The sequence below is a fragment of the Notolepis coatsorum genome, assembly GCF_963971535.1.
Source record: "Notolepis coatsorum genome assembly, chromosome: 11".
Lineage (NCBI taxonomy): Eukaryota > Metazoa > Chordata > Actinopteri > Aulopiformes > Paralepididae > Notolepis > Notolepis coatsorum.
In genome coordinates this window covers 93,862,615-93,885,283 of record NC_140175.1, presented here as the reverse complement: position 1 = coordinate 93,885,283, position 22,669 = coordinate 93,862,615, and the positions used below count along the sequence as shown (strand labels likewise).

Sequence of the window (22,669 nt, the reverse complement as noted above, 5' to 3'; positions counted from 1 at the left end):
TAACAACATATCCCGACGTCCGGCTCGCTGGCCGGCATGCACGCCCGACACAAAATGGTTCTCTCCTCTCTGTACACCCCCGTCCCCACGGGTACCCTGCCGGGGAGCCCATGGACGCGACAACGGCGGCAGCCGTAGGGTGCTCGAGCCCGCCGTAACGCTAGTGGTACACAATAGCTATGAGCTAACTAACGCTACGGCCGCCGCTGTTGTCGCGTCCACAAGCTCCCCGGCAGGACACCCGTGAGAACGGGGGCACACAAGGAGGAGAGAACCACCCCAAATCGAGCACTCATGCCGGCCGACAAGCCGGACACCGCGGTTGTTGTTAGCACAATAGTAGCCCACTGTGATGCACCGAGTGGGCCACCATTGATCAACATGCAGCGATGTGTAGCTTGCATGATGCGTGTGCAGTGCTTTGCCACACAGGTCTGAGAAGAGGACCTGCACATGATAGCAACCGGGAGCGTCGCGGAGCATTCAGCCTGCTGGCTACCTAGATCCACTTCAACCAGCCGAGCGTTGGGAGCTCCAGCAGCTTGTCGATGTGCTAATAGCCTGGAGCCAGCTACCGTTAGCTTGCAGAGGCTCCAGCACACCGACAAGCTGTGTAGCCAGCTAACGTTAGCTTGCAGAGGCTCCAGCACACCGACAAGCTGTGTAGCCAGCTACCGTTAGCTTGCAGAGGCTATTAGCACACCGACAAGCTGTGTAGCCAGCAGGCTGAATGCTCCGCGACGCTGGTTGAAGTGGATCTAGGTAGCCAGCAGGCTGAATGCTCAACGACGCTCCCGGTTGCTAACGCCGGCCCCGGCTGGTGCTAAGTAGCTAGCGATCGCTCCCGAGTCCCGAGAGCTAACGCCGGTCTGTCTGTCGAAGACCGAGGGAACCGCATCAGGCTTCAGCTGATTAGTGATCTTCTGGACAAACCTTCCACCCTGCAGGTAGCAAGAATGGAGGCGGGCATTACTAAAACCACAGAGCCAATCACATCACCGTGCGCTATAAACAGCGCCCTGTGACGTGCACCAGGTCGTCAAATCAACATGACCTGATTTACTAGAGGCAAAGAGGGGATGGGCTGTAGCTGAGGAATTCGCCAATATAGTATTTAGGCCCAAAAACACATTGATACGAACTCCTATTACTATAATACAATGCTAGAGACTGAAAAATGACATTTATAATGCATAGCACCTTTAATGTTACTTAGATGCTCCTAATGCACCCCATCTCTAGCAAAAGGTTCAGCTTATTGTTTTATTATTCAGCTTATCATCATTGTATGTTTTTGTGCCTCTCCTTGTACTTTCGTTGTCTGACGCAAATGGAATGGAGTTTATCTTGATCAGTACTGGAAACAAATTCCACCAGGCAAGCTGTGGTGTAATAAAAGAGAACTTGAACTTGGAAGAGTCTTAGATGTTAAGGAATGGGCGCCCAAGTGGCGAACTATGTAACACGCTGTGTCGCGAAGTGGCCGACCCAGGTTCGATTCCCAGACCCGGTGTCTCCCCCCCGCTCTGTCTCCCTCTTCTCTTCTCTTCTCTTCTCCCTCTCTCTCTCTCTCTACCGGACTGCCCGGTAGTAAAAAGCAATAAATGCTAAAAAATAAATCTTAAAAAAAATATATATATATGTTAAGGAATGCAGTATGCAGTGTGCATGCAGTAGGAGTACGAAGACGTGCACTGTTAGCCTAGCTTAGCGTCAGTCACTGGAAGTAGGTTCCTCCATTAGCCTAGTTCCCAACGTCTTCCTACTCCTACTGCATGCACAGAGAAGAAAATGGTATGTATCTTCTTGTCTAACTCCAGGGTAGATGGCAAATAAGCTAATTTCCCAAAATGTTGGAGTTTTCCTTTAAAGAATAGTGGCGGTTTCCAACTAAGTCTTAGACCTCTGTTCACATCTCCCCCTCCCCCCATGTATCCTCCCCTTTCTCTCCCTGTTACACCCCTTAGTGGCCTTACCTGGTCACCCCTCCGCCTCTCCAGTTCCACCACAGAATCTTAGTTCATTTATTAATTAATTGCGGGGTGTGTGCTGGTCATCCTCTCCTCTAGCCCCTTTCGTGACTGCGATGTGCAAGCCAGGGGCTTTTGAATACGCACACATCGCAGTCACGAAAGGGGCTACCTCTCCTCCTCTTTTCAACTCTCCATGGAATACCTTGTGAAAACTGTTATTGATTCATGTGTTGCCATGGAGACAGAGCCCCGAACACACAGTACCTTTCCCTTCCTGAGAAGCCGCCTGATCTCCACTCGGTCCAGGTGCCAGCCCGGGTTGATCCCTCGGTTGTCGTGGCCGATGCGGATCTTCTCGATCACATCCCCCACGTCCTCTAACTGCACACAACACAACCATATAGATCACATCCCCCACGTCCTCTAACTGCACACAACACAACCATATAGATCACATCCCCACGTCCTCTAACTGCACACAACACAACCATATAGATCACATCCCCACGTCCTCTAACTGCACACAACACAACCATATAGATCACATCCCCCACGTCCTCTAACTGCACACAATACAACCATATAGATCACATCCCCCACGTCCTCTAACTGCACACAACACAACCATATAGATCACATGCCCCACGTCCTCTAACTGCACACAATACAACCATATAGATCACATCCCCCACGTCCTCTAACTGCACACAATACAACCATATAGATCACATCCCCACGTCCTCTAACTGCACACAACACAACCATATAGATCACATCCCCCACGTCCTCTAACTGCACACAACACAGCCGTATAGATCACATCCCCCACGTCCTCTAACTGCACACAACACAACCATATAGATCACATCCCCCACGTCCTCTAACTGCACACAACACAGCCATATAGATCACATCCCCCACGTCCTCTAACTGCACACAACACAACCATATAGATCACATCCCCCATGTCCTCTAACTAGCCTTAAGGTCTTGTTTTTACATTTAGCCGTTATTTAACCAGGCAGGTCAATTAAGGACAGATTCCTATTTACAATGAAGGCCTAGTGGCAAGAGGACAAAGAAATGTAATAGAAAAGAATCAAGATACATACTGTACATCACAGAGGTAAGGAGGGAAATAATTAAAACACACATCAAACAAACAACGGAAATTAAATGTCAAGGTATGTACTGTAATACATGATGCAGAACAGACAAATTACAGTTAAAAGGCTGGGTGACAGTTGCAGGTGTGTGTGTGTGTGTGTGTGTGTGTGTGTGTGTGTGTGTGTGTGTGTGTGTGTGTGTGTGTGTGTGTGTGTGTGTGTGTGTGTGTGTGTGTGTGTGTGTGTGTGTGTGTGTGTGTGTGTGTGTGTGTGTGTGTGTGTGTGTGTGTGTGTGTGTGTGTGTGTGTGTGTGTGTGTGTGTGTGTGTGTGTGTGTGTGTGTGTGTGTGTGTAAACAACTCTGTGATGGAGTCAATTAGTCCATTTCTTTTGCATCTCGTTTCAACTGCTGGGAGCAGCAAATTGGAAGGAGGTTTGACCAAAGCTGATTAGTAAATGTTTATGCTTTTCTTCTATGCTGAATTAGTTATTTCCTGAAACAGGATAATCACATCTCTGGTTAAGCACTAGATTTAAAATGATAATCACATTCTGGTTAAGCACTAGATTTAAAATGATAATCACATCTCTGTTTAAGCACTAGATTTAAAGAGGTCCTTCACTGTCATCATCATTATCATAATTTCCTCTATGCAGTGATGGGAAATGTCCCTCTAATACATACTGTTGTTTAAATGTACAGGCACATTCAACGCCTGTATAGCCTCCTCCTGACGACATGAATGAGTCCTTTCGTACGTTGGTTGCTATCCAGTGTATGGTTGAAATATACAAAATCAACCATCAATGTTTCTTCATTGCCATTTCAAAGTGCGTGCTTCTCTTAGCAAAATATTCAGTCATATTACAATACGTCCGTCCATCCGTAAATGGTAAATGGACTGCATTTATATAGCGCTTTTATCCATTATGCCTCGCATAATGGATAAGGTAACACAAGGTAAGGTGTGTGTGTGTGTGTGTGTGGGGGGGGTGTATGGGGGTGTGTGGGGGGGGGGGGGGGGGGTGCATACTTGTGTGTTTTTGTATCTGCTTTGTCTGTGTGTAAATGGACTGCATTTACAGTATATAGCGCTTTTATCCAAAGTGCTATTACAACTTACAATTACAACCTCGCATTCACCCATTCACTCACACACCGACGGCGGAGGCGACCATGCAAGGTGCCAACCTGCTCATCGGGAGCAGTTAGTTACGTACGCTTACCGGGAACCTTCCAATTACCAGACAACCACTCTACCTCCTGAGCTTCCGTCCGTCCGTCCGTCCGTCCGTCCGTCCGTCCGTCCGCCCGTCCGTCCGTCCATCCATCTATCCATCCATCTATCCACCCATCCATCCATCCATCCGTCCGTCCATCCATCCGTCCGTCCATCCACCCACCCATCCATCTGCTTATGGCTCAGAGTCATCAAGGCTGTTTGCTGTTCTGATTGGAGCACAGCAGACAGTCCTTTTTACAGCTTTTGATTGGCTCTCATGTGAACTGTTGTCTGCCAAGTGAAAAGAGAATATGAACCCTTTCACTACCACACTACCAAAGGGTTAACCCTTTCACGGTGACAATACAGAAGGTTAACCCTTTCACTGCCACATGACAAAGGGTTACCGTCTGTAGTGTGGTAGTGAAAGGTTAACCTTCTGTAGTGTGGTAGTGAAAGGGTTAAAAAGTTATTATCTTTAATGCTGTAGGTCTATTTTAGTATGAGGTCTCAGAAAGACGAGGAAAGAGTCCAGGTTTGATGATGTGAAAACACAAGTGTGAAGTAGTTTTTTCCTCACTTTTGAACTATTATCTTATCAGGTACTTAAGTTAAAATATACATATAGGCCCCTTGTGACCTCACTCTACTATACAATATGTCTCCTTACATCTAGTTTCTCTTTGTGGTTCTTTGTTCTACACCTTGCCTATACCCATACTCTACACATACTCAATACAAAAAGTAAGAGCCAATGGAGCGTTGTACCTCAACAATAAACATGTCTTCAGCTCCCCTCTCGAAGCACATCCTCCTCTCTCTCTTGTTGACACACAGGGACTTCTTCTGGGTACAGACCGCGTCTCGCCCGTAGAGGACGATGAAGACGTCTGCGTCTGTCCCCGCTCCGAACACGTCAGTCGTCATCGATTTGATCTCATACGGCACGACTGTGGAAGAAAGGTGTCTGAAATTATAAAACCATTGACCATATTTACACGGGTGGCCGTTTTTCTCTCATGCCCAGGCTCAGGTCGGGATTCCTTTCCACCCTGTTCCCACCCAAGGTAGAAAGGAATATCAACCTGAGCACGACATAAGAGCAAAATGTCATGTGTATATAGCCAGTGGTGGCTGGTACAAGTATCATAGGGCATTACTCTTAAAAAACATTGGTAACACTTTATAATAACACTCAGTTATAAGACATTTATAAGGTATTTGTAGATAATGAACTAATCATGAACAAACCATTTATATACATTCGTAAATGATTATTAAATCAATTATAACTATATATTATTATTTTTTTTATCCATTTTTTCTCCTTCATTTTTTCTATTTTTCTCCCATCCCAATTTCGCCTCGCCAATTCTCCCTTCAATTCTCCCCTCCCCTGTCTCGAACGTTGCTAGACTATGCCTCCCACTGGTCGGCTGCAGTGAGGACCAAGCCTTGCATCACGTGTCCCCTCCGGTACACGAGGAGGCAGCTGTCGCATCTTTTCACCTGTACAGCGCGATCTCTCAGTGGCGAGGAGTAACGTGTGGGAGGCTCACGCTGCTCCCATTACTTCCTGATTCTGCTGTACAGGCGCACCAACCGACCTGTAGGAGTCGCTGTCCACAACGTCCAATCCCCACCCACCAGCTTTCCCACCCCTAACACTGCCAATTGTGTTAGTATGAACGACCAGCCAAGCTGGTAGCAACGCTGAGAGCTGTCTATTATCTATAAATAATTTGCAGATGTTATTGTGTGCCCTAATTTAAAGTGAAGACTATTCATCATTAACAAATGTCTAATAGTTTGTTTATTATTTGTGGACTTTTATGAATACACGCAAAGGAATTTAAGGTCTTATAACTGAGTGTTATTATAAAGTGTTACCAAAACATTAGAGTGTTGGAATGTAATACTGTACAGTGTAGTTGGCGTTGTCTCAGCATGGGATACACAATACAGCACAGAACACAACGTAGCTCATAAGCATAACATAGGCTACGTTCACACTGCAAGCCTTAGTGCTCAATTCTGATTTATTGCTCAGATATGATTTTCTTTTTTACTGTTCACACATAAAAAAGATCAGATTCCAGTGTGAACTGGTCACCGCTGCTGAACTGACCCACATGCAAAAAATGAACAATAAAGAATATGAAAGTAAGTAAGATCACTGTCATGAATAATAATTTTTATCTGAGTCACATTTGAGCAATAAAATCAGATTGGGGCCACTTCTGCCTGCAGTGTGTGAACGTAGCCATAATATCATTATGGTGACAAAACTGTTCTTCTCTTTCAAACCAAGGGTCACTGGAGCTAAAGGTGACTGTGAGTCACATGTCTCGGTCCAGTGTGTCTTACAGGGTGTGTAAAGCTCCGTCTGGAGGGGGTTAGGGTCGGGAATCTCCGTCTGGAGGGGGTTAGGGAAGCTCCGTCTGGAGGGGGTTAGGGAAGAGGTCCAGTGTGTCTTACAGGGCGTGTAAAGCTCCGTCTGGAGGGGGTTAGGGAAGAGGTCCAGTGTGTCTTACAGGGCGTGTAAAGCACCGTCTGGAGGGGGTTAGGGAAGAGGTCCCTGGCGACGGCCCCGTCGTCCTCTCCGTTATCCAGCCACCGGCCGCAGGGGAAGCGCAGCGTTTGGCCCTGAGACGGAGCATCGATCTCCACCCAGTCGACGAACCAGCCTGCGGAAGCTCCTCCTCCTGACACAGTGACACAGAGTCAGAGCAGTAGTGTGTGTGTGTGTGTGTGTGTGTGTGTGTGTGTGTGTGTGTGTGTGTGTGTGTGTGTGTGTGTGTGTGTGTGTGTGTGTGTGTGTGCGTGTGTGCACTAGGCCTGTCCCCGACTAAGGATTTGTATAGTCGACTTTGATTGGCCAAAATTTGCCGATAGTCGCTAAATTTGGGCTGTGGGGGGGGGGGGGGGGGGGGGGGGGGTGCTTGATGTCTGAAGGAGCGACTGAAGGCTTCTTGTCCTCTGCGAAAGCATGCAATTGGTCCACTGATGGATACATCTTGATATGTGTCTAGTGTGTTCATTAGATCGCTGAAATCCTCTTTCAGTGCCTCTGTGCCTGTTTTCATAGGCAGTTAGCCTCGCTGGTATGTGCGCCATTAGCGTTAGTGATACTTCTAGGCCTCTTTGCTTTTGGAAAGAATGATATAAATATATTTCTTAAAGTATATATATATTTTTTTTAAATGTGCATTCGACTAGAGGTTGGCAGTCGACTACAGCTCCTTTTGATTGATTAGTCGACTATTCGAGGTCAGCCCTAGTGTGCACATGTGCATGCGTCATTAAAACATCATGCACTATAGTAGAAGTCTTTACCCCAGTTGTCATGACCGACACATATCTTCTTGATTGGTCCGATGTCCACAGCTTCCACAGTGAACTCATCAACGCGCTCAAACTTATTGCTCTGATTCTTGGAGGCCTTCATGTTAATTACACCTGTAGAGGTTTAAGTTTAAGTTTAAGTTTATTTGGATCCCCATTAGCCACAGCAGTGCTGGGGCTATTCTTCCTGGGGTCCATAACACATAAAATACAGTTACAGACATATACACTCACAACATTTACATGTCATACAGACAATTAAAACAACAATAAAAACCCTAATCAAATTCATAATACAATATAACAATATATACGCCTTATGAATTCATAATACAATACAATAATACCTACTCATAATTCATTCATAATACAATACAGCATAATATACTATTTAGCTTTTACATACATTATCTATGTTCATATCAGCCAATTATACAATATTTTAATAATATATCCCTATCAGACACATGCATTTTCATCCATATATACCTATCCCTTTATCAGACACATATATTTTTATTTACGTACACACAATCTATTAGGGAATGTCAAGGTAAGACAAGATATGATAAGATATTCTTTTATTGATCCCCTTGGGGAAATTCAGGCATCATAGCAGCATGGGGGAGGGGAGGTACAGGTAGTAAAAAAGCAGTGTAAACAATATAACAAATCAATATAATTAACTCTGGACATGTGCTTATGGGCAACAAGATGCGAGATGAGGGTATGTATGCCCTCTCAGTTATATTTGCCCTACAATAAATAGTTACAATATATAATCTAATAATCCAATAATCTAAATCTAATCTAATATATAATCTAAAAAAACGAAATGCTAAAATGCTAAATGCTAAATATATGCAATATATAATCTAATAATCCAATCATCTAAATCTAATATATAATCTAAAAATGCTAAATGCTAAAATGCTAAATGCTAAATATATGATCTGATGAAGTATACAGTGTTCACATAAGGTGCGGTATGCATAAGGTAGTATATTAATAATAACTTTATTTGTATAGCACTTTTCATACAGAGGTTGCAGTTCAAAGTGTTTCACAACAGCAAGAAATACAGGCATAAGCGGGCATAAAAAAGATAGACAGGTAGCAAGGTATGGCAAATCACAGTGTTTCACATTAGGATCTAGCATCCCAATAGGCTCTCCGCTTACAGTTTTCAGTAACACAAATAATAAAAATAGTTTAAAATGATTCAGTTTAAAAATAGTCTAAAAATTATAAAATAGAACAGACATAAAAAATACAGGCATGAGCGAGCATAGCAAGGTATGGTAAATCACAGTGTTTCACATTAGGATCTAGCATCCTAATAGGCTCTCTATTCAGTAATACAAATAATCACAGTGTTTCACATTTGGTTTTGTTGTCCTTTTAGGTGGGAGTCAGCTATACTAGGTTCCTATAGTAGGTACACACATAGCACAAGACATCTGATAATACATATATACACAAAACATTATCATTCACAAAACATTATCATTTAGTTTAATTTCCCTCAGAAAACACATTTACATTTAGTCATTTAGCTGAACACTTTTATCCAAAGCGACTTACAAGTTCTGTACAACAGGTCAGCAGGAAGGGTACAACTCTGGAAGCTAAGGGTAGGTAAGATTGTTCCTCAAACAGTGTTGAACTTGAGTGCTACAGTCTTGAGTGCATAGTAGTAAAGACATATTTGCATAGTAGGTATAGTAATATAGGCAAGGTAGATTAATAAAATATATATTTCAGATATTGATTGATTTTTAATTGACAGGGGGAAATTGGGCGGGGTTTGACCAAAAAAATATATATATACATGCCCAGTGTTTAGAAATACCATCATGATCACATACAGAAATAAGACAAATTATAGCACTGCAGCCAGCATTAGAACCCTGACCCAAAATGACCCCCACCCACCACTGCGACAAAATGATTACTGAGGAAATACTGCAAAGACAATAAATGTCTCTGTGTCTCTATGGTCACCTGTGTCATCCTTGGTGCCATACAGGACGGTGAAGACGTTGGCATCAGTTCCAGAACCCTTCTTCTCTCCAGTCTTTATCCTCATAGTGTATGTCGTTGACATGGCTGCAAGAGAACAAATCAGATTGAAATGGACAAATTGGACATAAAGTTGACTCAGGAGAAAGCGTGGCACATATGATTTCTTTAAATGTTATTCTACACGTACATGTGTACAGGATAAACGTTCTAAATCATGTAATCACTCGAGTCGATTGCCATTATTTGGGTGCAACACAAGTATTACCCTTCCTTCATCATTATCCATCATCATTATTCATCGTTATTATTGAAATGTCTGACCACCACCAAAACCTGCACGGATCCATGGCGGATATCATGCCAGTTAGGGTACCTTGTGTATACTGCACCTAGTGTATACTGTTAACTTTTACTCTTACTTATAGTATATATTCAGATTACAATTTTGTATTGCCTATACTTAGTGTTACATATAATATAATGACCCTCATCTGCACCTTTGTTTACACTGTTTATATTTCTCATATTTCTATATTATATAGATCTAATTTTATTGTCTATATTTATGTCTTTCTACTATTACCCAGCCCATGCCTGTACCTCCCCTCCACCATGGTGCTAGGACGCCGGAATTTCCCCAAGGGGATCAATAAAGGAATATCTTATCTTATCACATTATTCATCATTATTCATCATTATCATTCATTAACAGAGTCTCACGTTCTTTTCAGCAATTTAATGCGTTTTCTCTCAAACAACTAGGGGTGTAAAGGTACACGTATCCGTACCGAACCGAACCGTTTCAGTGTGTGTGTACCGTACCGTACCGAACGGCTGTGTAGTGTACCGAACGAATACAACGGTATGTTAACCACTAACGACCGCCCACCGGGGGCTGTTTTTTTCACAATCTAATATAATTATTATTATAAAAAAAAAATTACAAGTCGATTATTAATTTCAATATAGAATATTCGTTGACAGCCCTACAAGTACAATTAGTTACTGCACACTACATCACCCCTGAGTGGAACATGGAAAACCAAACTTTCCCCCACTGTACCGAAAACCCGTACCGAACCGTGACTTCAAAACCAAGGTACGTAGGGCAGCTGGGTGGCTCAGCGGACTAAGCGCTCGTCACCAACGTGAGAGACACTGGTATCGAATCCGGCTGTCAGCGTTGCCTCCGGCTTGGCCGGCCGTCATACTGGCTCAATTGGCAGAGTCAGCATGAGGGAAGCCGGTGGGGTGGTATTCTGGTCGTTGTAAACAGCGACTCCTACAGGTCGGTCAGGGCACCTGCACAGCGAGGGAGGGAGATGGTGAGGGTAGTGTGACCTCCCACACGTTACACCTCACCAATGAGAGTCCGCGCTGGCAGGTGAAAAGAGGCTGCTGGCTGTCTCCTATGTCTCGGAGGAAGCATCTGATAGACTTCAGGGCTCCCTAGACCGACCAGTGGGGGGCACATGCGAGCAACGACCAGGAAGGGGAGGGGGGAATTGGCATAACGACTAAATTGGGATTGGAGAAAAAACACAGTAAAACAGGAGGAGAAAAAGTGAAAAAAATTATTAAAAAAACGAGGTACGTACCGAACCGTGGTTTTTGTGTACCGTTACACCCCTACAAACAACACAAGATATTTCAATCTAAGTTAAAAGAAGTGAACCACCATCACAGTGTTCTCTTTACCTTTCTGCTCCAGGCCGAGAGTGGCTGCAGAGTCTTCCTCGTCATCATCGTCGCCCTTCTTCATGAAGGCCTCGTCCACGGGGACCAGCTCCCTGGCGAGCTGTCCGTCATCCTCGTCGATGGCCAACCAGCGTTTACAAGGGAAATAGTACCTGAAAAATCATACGACCTGTCACAAGTCAATATTTTGGCCAGGGCTTTTCTCTCCCGTGTCTGTCAGCAGGTCCCCACATCCATATATGGGTCTCTTCCTGTTCCCGCAACACCATCATTCTTCCCACCTGTGCCTGTCTACACACACCTGCCAGCTATCACCCCATCACGGAACCAGGATAAGAGGCCTGCACCCCTGCCACTCCTGGTCTGTGTGTTGTTTTCGCCTCACGTGGTATTAGGATTCTTCTCTGGAGCTCTAGATATATATATATATATACCCTAACCCTGCGTCATATTAACCCCTGTTCTCTGATGTGCAGGACCTCACCCTGCATCCGGCCTGCACCTCACCTACGGACCTCACCAGCCTGCACCCCCCTGGACCTCACCTACCCACGTCGCCCATCTGTCTCTTCCCCACTCCCTGCTCTTCATCACCAGCCCCCTGCCCCCTTGTCCTTCCCTGGCTTCATTAAACATCCTAAACCGCCTCATTCTCCTGTGGCTGTGTTCTCTAGACACCCCCGTAACATATTTGAATATTATAGTTCAAATATAATGTTTGTAGCACCGGAAGAATGCCAGTCTACAAATTAGGTTTGCTACTACTGTACAGTGCTGTATATACCGCATATTTACATATATATTTGTACATTTACCACATATATATATATATATATATCTTTTCTTCTGAATATACCTGCATATATACCCCTCTATATACTTAGTTATACACCAGCATATAACCCATAGCTCTGTATGATAGCATGTACAATAATGCTGTATATACCATATATATATATTTATCCACACCTGTGTGTACTTACCTGCACATAATCCTTTCATATATCTAAATACTATATCTATATCTGTACATATCCTACTCTTACTAGTTACGCTGCTGGCCAGTATGACTACTACCATACTGTCTTTATACCTGTATCACTGTACATATTATCTACTCTGTATACATCTGATTAGCACTACACTAAGTAGTACTAATTTGTATAATTTGTACCCACTTTAATCACCTGTACATATATATTGCTGTTGCACTTTACTGTTACATTTGCACTCTGGTTGGATGCCAAACGTCTTTTCGTTGTAATGTACTTTAATCTAATCTAATCTAAGTGCCCCCTATTCACGTTGCACTCTCAACGATCAATCCTCCTTCCAATTTGCTGCTCCCAGCAGTTGGAACGAGATGCAAAAGACTTTTAAAATGGAGAAATTGATCCCCCTCACTACTGTGTTTACACACACCTGCGACTTTTAACTGTAATTTGACTGTTCTGCTTCATTTATTACATACCTTTTAATTTTATTACAAGGTATGTTAAGGTTTGTTTGATGTGTGTAATTATTTCCCTTACCTCTGTGATTATGTATCGTCTGTGTGTCTAATAGTCTTATCTGGATTGTTCTTTTTTATTTAGTCAAATGTTTTACTTGAACATTATTTTCTTTATTATTTAAATGTTTTGTCCCCTTTTCCCTGTTACCCTTCGAGAGGCCCTTTTGTGCTCCCGCCAGGCTGTCATTGTAAATAAGCATTTGTTCTTAATTAAATTCTTGAACTTATGAATGAATGAATGAATGAAAACTTTATTTAACAGATTGCAGAATGGGTACAATACAGTACGGCTCAATACATACAATTGTTAAGGGGATGCAGACCTGAGAAAGACGTTTGTCTTGTTTCCATCAGGGTCCCCCATTTTCAATTCATATAGACATTTATGACATACACAACATACATGACATTTATGGCATAGGGACATATAGGTATTTAGTACTGATACATTTGTGACATAAACGGTATTCAAATATACAGTACTGTTACCCCTAGATCCTGACAGAGTATATACATATGATGGGGAGGGGACTGTACATTAGGAGGGGGTGGGTGGGTGGGAGAGAGATATACATACGGCGGGGAGGGAATATATACATGCGGTGGGGAGGAGACTGTCTATTAGGAGGTGGTGGGGGTTTTGGGCATTTACGGTGGCCAGTTTCTAATTGCAGCCTCCCGTAGGTGCTCTTTAAGAGCGGTTTTGAATGTGGGCAGGGATTCACATTCCTTTACAGCTTTGGGTAGGGCGTTCCACATTGTTGTGCCATAATTGCGAAACGTGTTTAGTCCCTTGTTTGAGCCGAATCTGGGTTTAACATGATTTGTTGAGCTTCCTCTGGTGTAGTGGTTGTGGTATTCACTGACCTTTGGGAAGTATTTTGACATGTACATGGGCACCCCGGTCGTATAGTGTATCTTGTAGACCAGGCCCATTGCAAGTTGCTGTACTCTGTCGTCTACTCTAAGCCATCCTAGGTTGTCAAAGTGGGCAGGGGTGAGGTGGGTTCTGGGGTTCAAGTAGTAGTCTGACCAGTTTGTTTTGTGATGTTTGTAATTTTGTTTTAAGCGCCTTTGAGGTGCTTTGGTACCATGAGGTGCACGCATAGTCATAGTACCCTTGAATGAGTGCTCCTGCCAGAGTCTTCAGGGTATTCTTGTTTACCAGAGAGGAGATCCGGTACAAGAATCTAGTTCGTTGGTTGACTTTTTTTATTACATTGGATGCCATTTTGTCACAGGAAAGATTTTCCTCTAGGATGGAACCCAGGTAGGTAATTTCGTCTTTCCTTGTGACAATATTGTCACCCACTGTAACTGAGAAGCCGTCGGTCTTGCTGAGTTTGTTATTTGAACCGAAGAGAATGGACTCTGTTTTGCCCATGTGTAATGATAGTTTGTTATCAGCGAGCCATATGCAGATTTTGCCTAGTTCCGAGCTGAGGGTTTTTTCAACCTGCAACTTGTTCTTGTCAGAGACCAGCAGGGCTGAGTCGTCCGCAAACAGGAACAAGTTGAACAAATGAACTACCCATCCCAGTTAGGACAGCCGAATCCCGTCCAATCTTTCGCCGTCGACTAAAGACTCACTTCTTCAACCATTATCTGAAATGATAAAAAAAAAAAAAAAAAAAAAAAAAAAAAAAAAATTTAATGTCATGCACTAATAAACTAACCTACACTGTAACACGCAACACTTTGATGAACATTGTTACTCAGCTGATAGAGTTATACCCTTCTTGCTGTCTTGTCGCACAGAACTTGTAAGTCGCTTTGGATAAAAGCGTCAGCTAAATGACTAAATGTAAATGTAAATGTAAGTTGCAGTCACAGGCTGACGACATGTCATTTGCATAAATTAGGAAGAGTAGCGGTCCTAGTATGCTTCCTTGTGGAACACCACAGCTCACTGTGAGGGGGGGGGGATAGAGTACCATTTACCTCTACCATCTGTTCTCTCCCCTCCAGGTAGGATTGCATCCAGCTCACTGATAAGCTATCAAAACCAATTGCTTTTAGCTTGTCCATCAGAATGGAGTGATTGACAGTGTCGAAGGCCTTTTGTAGGTCCAGCATGACCATGCCGCAGTATTTGCCCGCGTCCACCTCTTGTTTGATGTGGTCGTTCAAATAGAGGAGGCATGTGTCAGTGGAGTGGGACGTTCAGATTGGAATTCGTAGATTAGATTTTTTTCCGCCAGGTACTTTTCGACCTGTTCGTAGACTATTTTCTCCATGACTTTCGAGATGGAGGTAAGAATAGAATGTATGCAGTAGAAGACTGTCATACATTCCTGTGTACAACAATGGTATCAAAACCATGCAGTATTAGACAGAAATATTTAATGCACGGAGCATGTTAATAGTGCTCCATACGGACATGGTCTGTATTATTTTCTCAAGGTTGCACTCTCTTTTCTAGAAAATCGTATTTGAAAGTGCAGCAAATATAGTTGCCGGTGGGCACATACCTCATATGTACCCCGACTCGTCACCACAAATGTCAGTCCTTGGCACCAGTTAGCCAACAGGCCCCACAACCATGGGCAAGGACTGACCTGGCCGCCTGAATGCCTTCTATAACAGAACTGCATTTCCGCGTCTCTGATTGGCCAGGTCATTTCTGGTCATGTGACATGTACACCCAATCGTGGGACCCAAGTTTCTACACTGGATAGGCTTAGGCGCTCGTTCGAAGTTGGTTAAGGTTAGAGTTTGTCTTTATATTGAACTAACCGGACAAGTCTGAACAGAAACCGCAAAAGTCGTCTTGCGGTCTCACTTTTAATTTTGCGTTTAGACTAGCGTTTTGGGATGGAATTCTCCGTGCAGACGAGGCTGTAACGACTCGAGACGACTGAGCCCCGCTGTCACACGATTGGCGCATATGTCACATGACGTGCTGTGAAGACCTGCCCTACTCTGCCTCTGATTCGCAGACTGTGGGTGGGGAATGTGATTGGACCAAAGCAGAGTCACTCACAGACAGTGGGTCCAGTCACACCGCGGGACAGATTCTTGTGTATTTAAAAGTACTGCCAATGTAGCCTTCAGGTGATCGCCATGGATAGAATCAGACATGCTTTGTTTACGCTTCTAGGCTACTGGCGCATGCCTGTGATGTAAGCAGTACGCGCGACAAGAGCCTTGACAACCCTTTCGTCATCGTTTTATGCGGTTTGACAGTTTAGATGATAGCGCAAAGGTTTATCGTTTCTAGGAATTCCACCCTGGAAGGTAGTCTCACTTTTTGCGGTTTCACCCCGTAAAAACGCTGTTTCCGTATAAACGAAAGGCACATCTGAAAAAATATTTTTGCGGATTCACCTGCTAGCGTTTCCGTCTAAACAGGGCCTAAGGGGTGTCAAACTCATTTTCACAGAGGGCCACATCAGCATTATGGTTGCCCTCAAAGGGCCAAAGACCGTATAAATGTTAATGTAATGTAAAATAAATGTAGCTACTCATTTACATATTGTTAAACATGTTGTTTCTGTATTTATTACTTATTCAAGTTATACATATTGCATATGCATTTGCATAGATGTAAAAATATATGTTAGCTTATTGTTGTGAAGGGCCAGATTAAACCGAATATATATATTTATTTATATATATATATTTAATTGTATTTGTATATTCTCTAATATTCCCTGATATCCCTTGTATATTCCTTGTACAATATGCATTGAATATCCATTCTAGCCTACTGAACATCCCATAATAGTCTCCATTCTACTATTGGTCGAGACCTTGGTGCCAGGCTGCCATACCCCTCAGACCCAGTTCAAACGTACCGCTCCACATGTACGAACAAGTCCTAGTTCCGCGTAGGAATCTGACTACCGCACCACTAATGGGACTATTTGTTCATAGTGCGTATATATACTGCGCTACTAAAGTAGGACTTTCTTTTCAGTCCAGTTTCTTACCCTCCAATAGAGTCACAGACGTAAAGCCTCCCCGCGACGCCACGTGTGGGAGTAAGGCCAAGTTCGCCTACCATCGGTATTGAGACATCGTGTATATTAATATTTGAATAGTCATATTTGGCACTATATCGTCGAGTTGGACGTAGTCTATTAAGCTAATAATAGTCTGTTAATATATAGTGCTTCGTGCGGTGAGAATACTACCGTAGTCAGTACCCCATCATTTCGGGCAGAGAACTGGCTGCTTATCCAGGGTGGTTGACCCCACGTGAAGCTGCACCCGAGGAGCCCCAGAGCCGACGAGCGAGTGGACCTGTATACCGGATTATTCTACCGACGACAGCCCGCCTTCCCAGGCACGGATTATGCTTTGTATACTTTGATTATTCCATGGATAAAGACCCCCGACACTGCCGTGTGTTGGAACCCCCCCCCCTGGAGAGGACGCAAGGTGAGGAGACGCTCTGCAAGACGAGGTCGCTTCACGTCTCTCCTCCGTGGACCGGATGACGCCGGCCCACAAAGAGTCCACCTGCTTTCATCTGTGGTCCAAGGATCGCCGGCGCATTGAACGGCACTACAGTGGGTTCACCTGGGATACCCTTGGCCGGATGAGGCAGCCGGATTCTACCCCCCCCCCCTCCTACTCCTGTCGGCTTACAAGCGACCGGATTAACCCCCCCTAGCGTATCCAGTATATAATCATTAAAGTATCATTGCTGTTATTCCTTAAACTATTCCAGGTCGTATATGTACCACCTGCGCCTTCAGAGATTGGACATTCTCTATTGATATACCGACGAATACTCTTGCCATAAAAGTGCATACTAATTTCCATTCATAAATGTGATTGATTTGATTAAGTGCTTGCTCTACACACCATCGCTGTGTAGAAATAAAGACCTATTTCTAATTCGTACATTTGTGTTGGATCCGTTTCATCTACGTGACAGTGTTCATCATAATATATTTATGCCGTGTACTGGGTGGCCGAATATTAAGTACAAAGGTAGTGGTAGTAAGTATCATATCTAGTAATACAGTCAGGGAATTGTACCCCTCAGTTACAATTGGTCCTTCGAGCCGGATCGTAATTAGTGTAATATTAATATAGTGTTATTAATATTGAAATGGCCTATGATGAACACTCCACGAAACGATCCTCCTAACCAACGCCCGCAGCGCGAACGACGGCTCCCTCAGTACTTAGAGGCCTACGCTGTCAGTCAACAACCTAGTCTTCTACTAACAGTAAACGCGGTAAAACTAGAAAGTAAAAGTATGTCTAACCCCAACGCCCAGACTACCCCGACCATAGAGGCCCCTACGGGCTCTAATGTAACCGACCAAGTTCACGGTGGGGACCAGTGGGAACCAGACATGACTTCACACCCCGCCAGTACTGAAGAAGTAGTCCCCGATGAGTCCCGGGAGGAATACAACGCTACCGAGAGAGAACTCGGCACGGAAGAAGACGGGGAGAGCACCGTGGAGATAGAGCTCCAAGGCTCCGCAAGGAGTACCCCGAGGGAAGGCTCCCCTATACAACCGCCTTCTCCCAGCGAGGCAGAGAGGACCCTACAGCAGGCCTTCCTCATCAGCCTGAACGCCGCTGCTGAACGCGACCGACTGCAGATCCAGCAGCGGAGCGAAGAAGAGCATATACGTCTAGAAATAAGACGCATTCAGAGAGAAGAGAATGTGGCCCGAGACCGAGCAGACAGCCAGCGAGCAGCTGCTGGTGCTCTACGGGACGCAGAGCGCGACAGACAGCAAGCGCAACTAATAGAACAGCTGATCAGACGGACAACACCCTCTCCCTCCGCCAGAGGCTCCAGGAACTCGTCTAGACACACCTCCAGGGCGGCATCCCCTAGCCGAGTAAACAACCCTGAACTTGACCAACAGACGAGGTCTATACCCCCCACAGACCACCTCCCCCCACCGGTCCAAGCGAGACCTAGCAACCGGGAAGGAGCAGCATATCCTGTGGAGAGGCTAAACCAGAGACTACAAGCACTGGATGACCTAACTGAAGACGAAGAGGAAGAGGAGGAGAACCACGCCCGACGACAGCACAGTACTCTACCGGACCAGGAGGTCCGGTACAGCCCAGGCTATACTCCCGCGGAGCTGCGCTACAGACCCCCGACTCTATACACGGGTGAGCACAACGCACGACCCGCACCGAGGAACAGCACCTGGACAAGCGGGCCATGGTACACTGCCGGTACCAGCCCATACCAAGGAGCGGGAGGAGACTCGCCTAGGAGGCCTCTCCCCCAACGCTCGCCGATGTATCCACAGTCAGCGTCATACATTGGCCCGCCTATGGTACCCGACTTCACCCAAGAGAACCGGGCCCAGTATACAGAACTCCGCATGTGTCTGGAGACCATGTTGGTGGATGTATTGGATGAACGCCATAAATACGCCATCCTACTGAAGCACTTAAAGGTGCCCCGCGCACATAATATAGCGCTCGCCTACGCGACTTCCACCACCCCATACACAGCAGCGCTGGTAGCATTGGACCAGAGGTATGGGCGCATATGGGATTACGTGATCCAGGAGATCCGACACATCGACCGCTTACCCCCAGCAATAGACAATCGAGCACTGGACGACCTGTCCATCAGAGTGCAGTCCCTGGTAGGGATGTTGGGAGCGCAGAGAGAGAAGGGGAGGCATGAACTTTACGCCAACTCAAATGTGGAAAGGATCTTGGAGAAGCTGCCGCCCGCTCGACAGGAGCGTTTTAGGCGACAGAGGGACCACCGAGACCCGAATGGCCCCGAACCGAACCTCCTCGATCTAGCAGACTTCCTGGCGAGAGAAGTCAGCAGCCTACGGCTAGATACATTTGGACGGAGCACCCCTGGCTCCAGAGAAGGAACCAGACGACTAAATGATGGAAGAAGATCGGTGACTGTGATGCACCAATCGGAGTCAGTACCGAGCAGCAGGAGCCACAGTACCCCCTCCAGAACGGAGAAGTGGAAGATAGTGTGCCCCTACTGTGAGAAAGAACACTGGCTAGCGCAATGTGACTCCTTCCCCAAGCTGAACGCGGAGGAAGCAAGTCAATGGATAAAGTCCAACAAGCGCTGTTTTCGCTGTGCGCGCTCACACATGGCAGCCGAATGCCGCTTAAAGAAAAGGTGCACCAAGTGCGATGGAGCCCATCTGGACATACTTCACGACAGTAACAGACGGCGCCCTTCACCCGCACCATCCAGCAGCAAAGCGAGCGTCATGTACACCGATCCCGCCAGCAGCAGTGGAGCCAGAGTACTCCTAAAAGTAGTGAGTGTGACACTAAGCTACCAGAATAAAGTCCTGGACACTTACGCCGTCCTCGATGACGGGTCAGAGAAGACCCTGCTGCTCGCCTCCGCTGCGGCCCAGCTAGGGCTGCGGGGAAGCGAAACCCAAATGACAATTCGGACAATAAGACGAGATTTGAAGACGATAAAGGGCGAGAATGTCTCATTCTCTATCGCAGCAAGCGGCCAGCCTGAGCGACGGTACCAGATTACAGACGCTTTCACCAGCCAAGAAATAGGACTGTCGCGGTACACATACCCCGTCGCCAAGCTGATGGAGAAATATGCACATCTGCGCAAGTTACCGATCCCGCTCATAGACAATGCTATGCCGACCCTGTTGATAGGCTCCGACCATGCAGACCTCATTGTCCCGATAGACCGGGTTCATACCGGACCCCGAGGCTGTCCTGCAGCAGTCGAGACCCGTTTGGGATGGACTCTCCAAGGCCCGCTCGCCAAATCTCTCAACCGAAGTACAGCCACTAGATGTCTCCACTCCCGAGTCACAGAGGGAGAAACCGCACTCCTGCAACACGTAGAGCGGCTATGGACCTTGGAACAAATGCCCTTTAAGAACGGAAAGAAAGACATTCGCTCTAAAGATGACATTTACGCCATTCACCTCCTCGAGACAGGGACCAAGAGAGTCCCGGTCAACGGCGTGTTGAGATACGCCACGCCACTCCTGCGGCGAGAAGGAATGCCTACTTTCCACGCCAAGACAGACGCCACAGAACGGTACCTGCTGAACACGGAGCGGCGCTTAGCCAAGAACCCCGCCCAAGAGAGTGTATACCGCGCTGAGATTGAGAAGCTCATCACAGCGGGACACGTCACAAAGATGGACATTAAAGAGGCTGACCAGACCACTGAATCGTGGTACGTGCCTCACCACAAGGTCCATCACAACGGTAAAGACCGCATAGTATTTAACTGCAGCTACCAGATCGGATCCCAAAATCTGAATAAAGAGTTACTGCCCGGTCCCACACTCGGCCCCTCCCTACTCGGCGTTCTACTCCGCTTCCGCCAGGAAAAGGTGGCCATCAGCGGGGACCTTAAAGGAATGTTCCTGCAGGTGAGATTAGTAGAGGCGGACAAGCCCCTGTTACGGTTCCTATGGAGAGAGAAGCCAGGAGATGAGCACCCAGCCATCTACCAATGGGAAGTCCTCCCCTTCGGAACGACGTGCAGCCCCTGCTGTGCTACATTTGCACTACAGAAACATGTAGCAGAGGACCCAGCAGCGGACGAAGAGGTCCGACACAGCGTAAAGAACAGCTTCTACGTAGACAACTGTCTACAAAGCCTTTCAACCCAGGAAGAAGCCGAGGCTCTCCTGATTAAACTCCGCGCCTCATTGATCAAAGGCGGCTTTGATCTCAGGCAGTGGGCCAGCAGCGATCCGCAAGTACTGCGCAGCCTCTCCTCCGAGGACAAGGCAGCCAGCAGCGAGACCTGGATGGCTACAATCCCGGGAGAAGCCCAGGAGATGACCCTGGGATTGGTGTGGCGATTCAAAACAGATTCGCTTCACTACAGACACAAGCCCCTGACTACGGAGCAGGGAAGGCCGGCGGCGGCGCCGACCACCAGACGGAGTGTGTACACAACACTCGCCCGACAATATGACCCGCTAGGATGTATTCTACCGTACACCACCAGGGCAAAAATGATTGTACGAGCATTGTGGGACAAGGACCAGGGCTGGGACGACCCCATTCCCGCACACCTTGCATCCACCTGGAGAGAGTGGGAGATGGAGCTCCACTCACTCCCAGGCGTTAATATGCGCCGAAGCTACTTCCCACCCACGCCAGTGAGGCCAGAGACATGTAAAATGGACTTACACGTCTTCAGTGACGCCTCAGAGGTCGCATACGGATCAGTAGCCTACTTGCGGGCCCAAGAGAAGGGGGGAGAGATCTACACAGCATTTGTCCTCGCCCGCTCGAGAATAGCCCCACGCAAGCAACAATCTATCCCACGTCTAGAGCTCTGCGCAGCCCTAGCCGGAGCGCACCTAGCCACGCTCATCCAACGTGAGCTCACCATACCGGTGTCTAGAACAATCCTGTGGTCAGATTCCACGACGGTACTCGCCTGGATCAAATCGGACTCATGCAAGTACAAAGTCTTCGTGGGAGTCAGAGTCACCGAGATTCAAGACTTAACCGAAGAGTTAACCGGAGAAACAGAGTGGCGCTACGTTGATACAAAACAGAACCCAGCTGACGTCATCACCCGGGGGATGCCCCTGGATGACCTCACCCGTCGCAATGTCTACAGTGACGGCCCCGCATTCCTAAGACTCCCGGAAGGACAGTGGCCCATGCCTATCCCGAGGGAAGCAAGTCCAGAGGAGGTGGAAAATAAGAAGTCTGTGTTCTGTGGATTGAGCACCGTAGCCTCCACCGACCCTAACATAGACGATTGCACGTCCATAGAGAGTGCACAACAAAGAACATTCCTGCGGTACCACCCGGAGTGCAAGTCCCCCGCTGATATGTCAGCAGCTAACTACGA

The 22,669-nt window shown here is 46.3% G+C and overlaps 1 protein-coding gene across 1 annotated transcript in view; it reads right to left on the bottom strand.

Annotated features, from left to right (window-relative positions):
• loxhd1a (lipoxygenase homology PLAT domains 1a) overlaps positions 1-22,669 on the bottom strand; it is a gene marked incomplete at both ends in the record, with an annotated part of 180,996 nt that overhangs the window by 65,933 nt on the left and 92,394 nt on the right. Inside the window, 6 exons of the mRNA XM_084324540.1 lie at positions 2,238-2,354; positions 5,070-5,251; positions 6,836-7,006; positions 7,638-7,760; positions 9,651-9,755; positions 11,370-11,521. Of these exons, the coding sequence (XP_084180666.1) occupies positions 2,238-2,354; positions 5,070-5,251; positions 6,836-7,006; positions 7,638-7,760; positions 9,651-9,755; positions 11,370-11,521 (850 nt within the window). The remainder of the gene's footprint in view (positions 1-2,237; positions 2,355-5,069; positions 5,252-6,835; positions 7,007-7,637; positions 7,761-9,650; positions 9,756-11,369; positions 11,522-22,669) is intronic.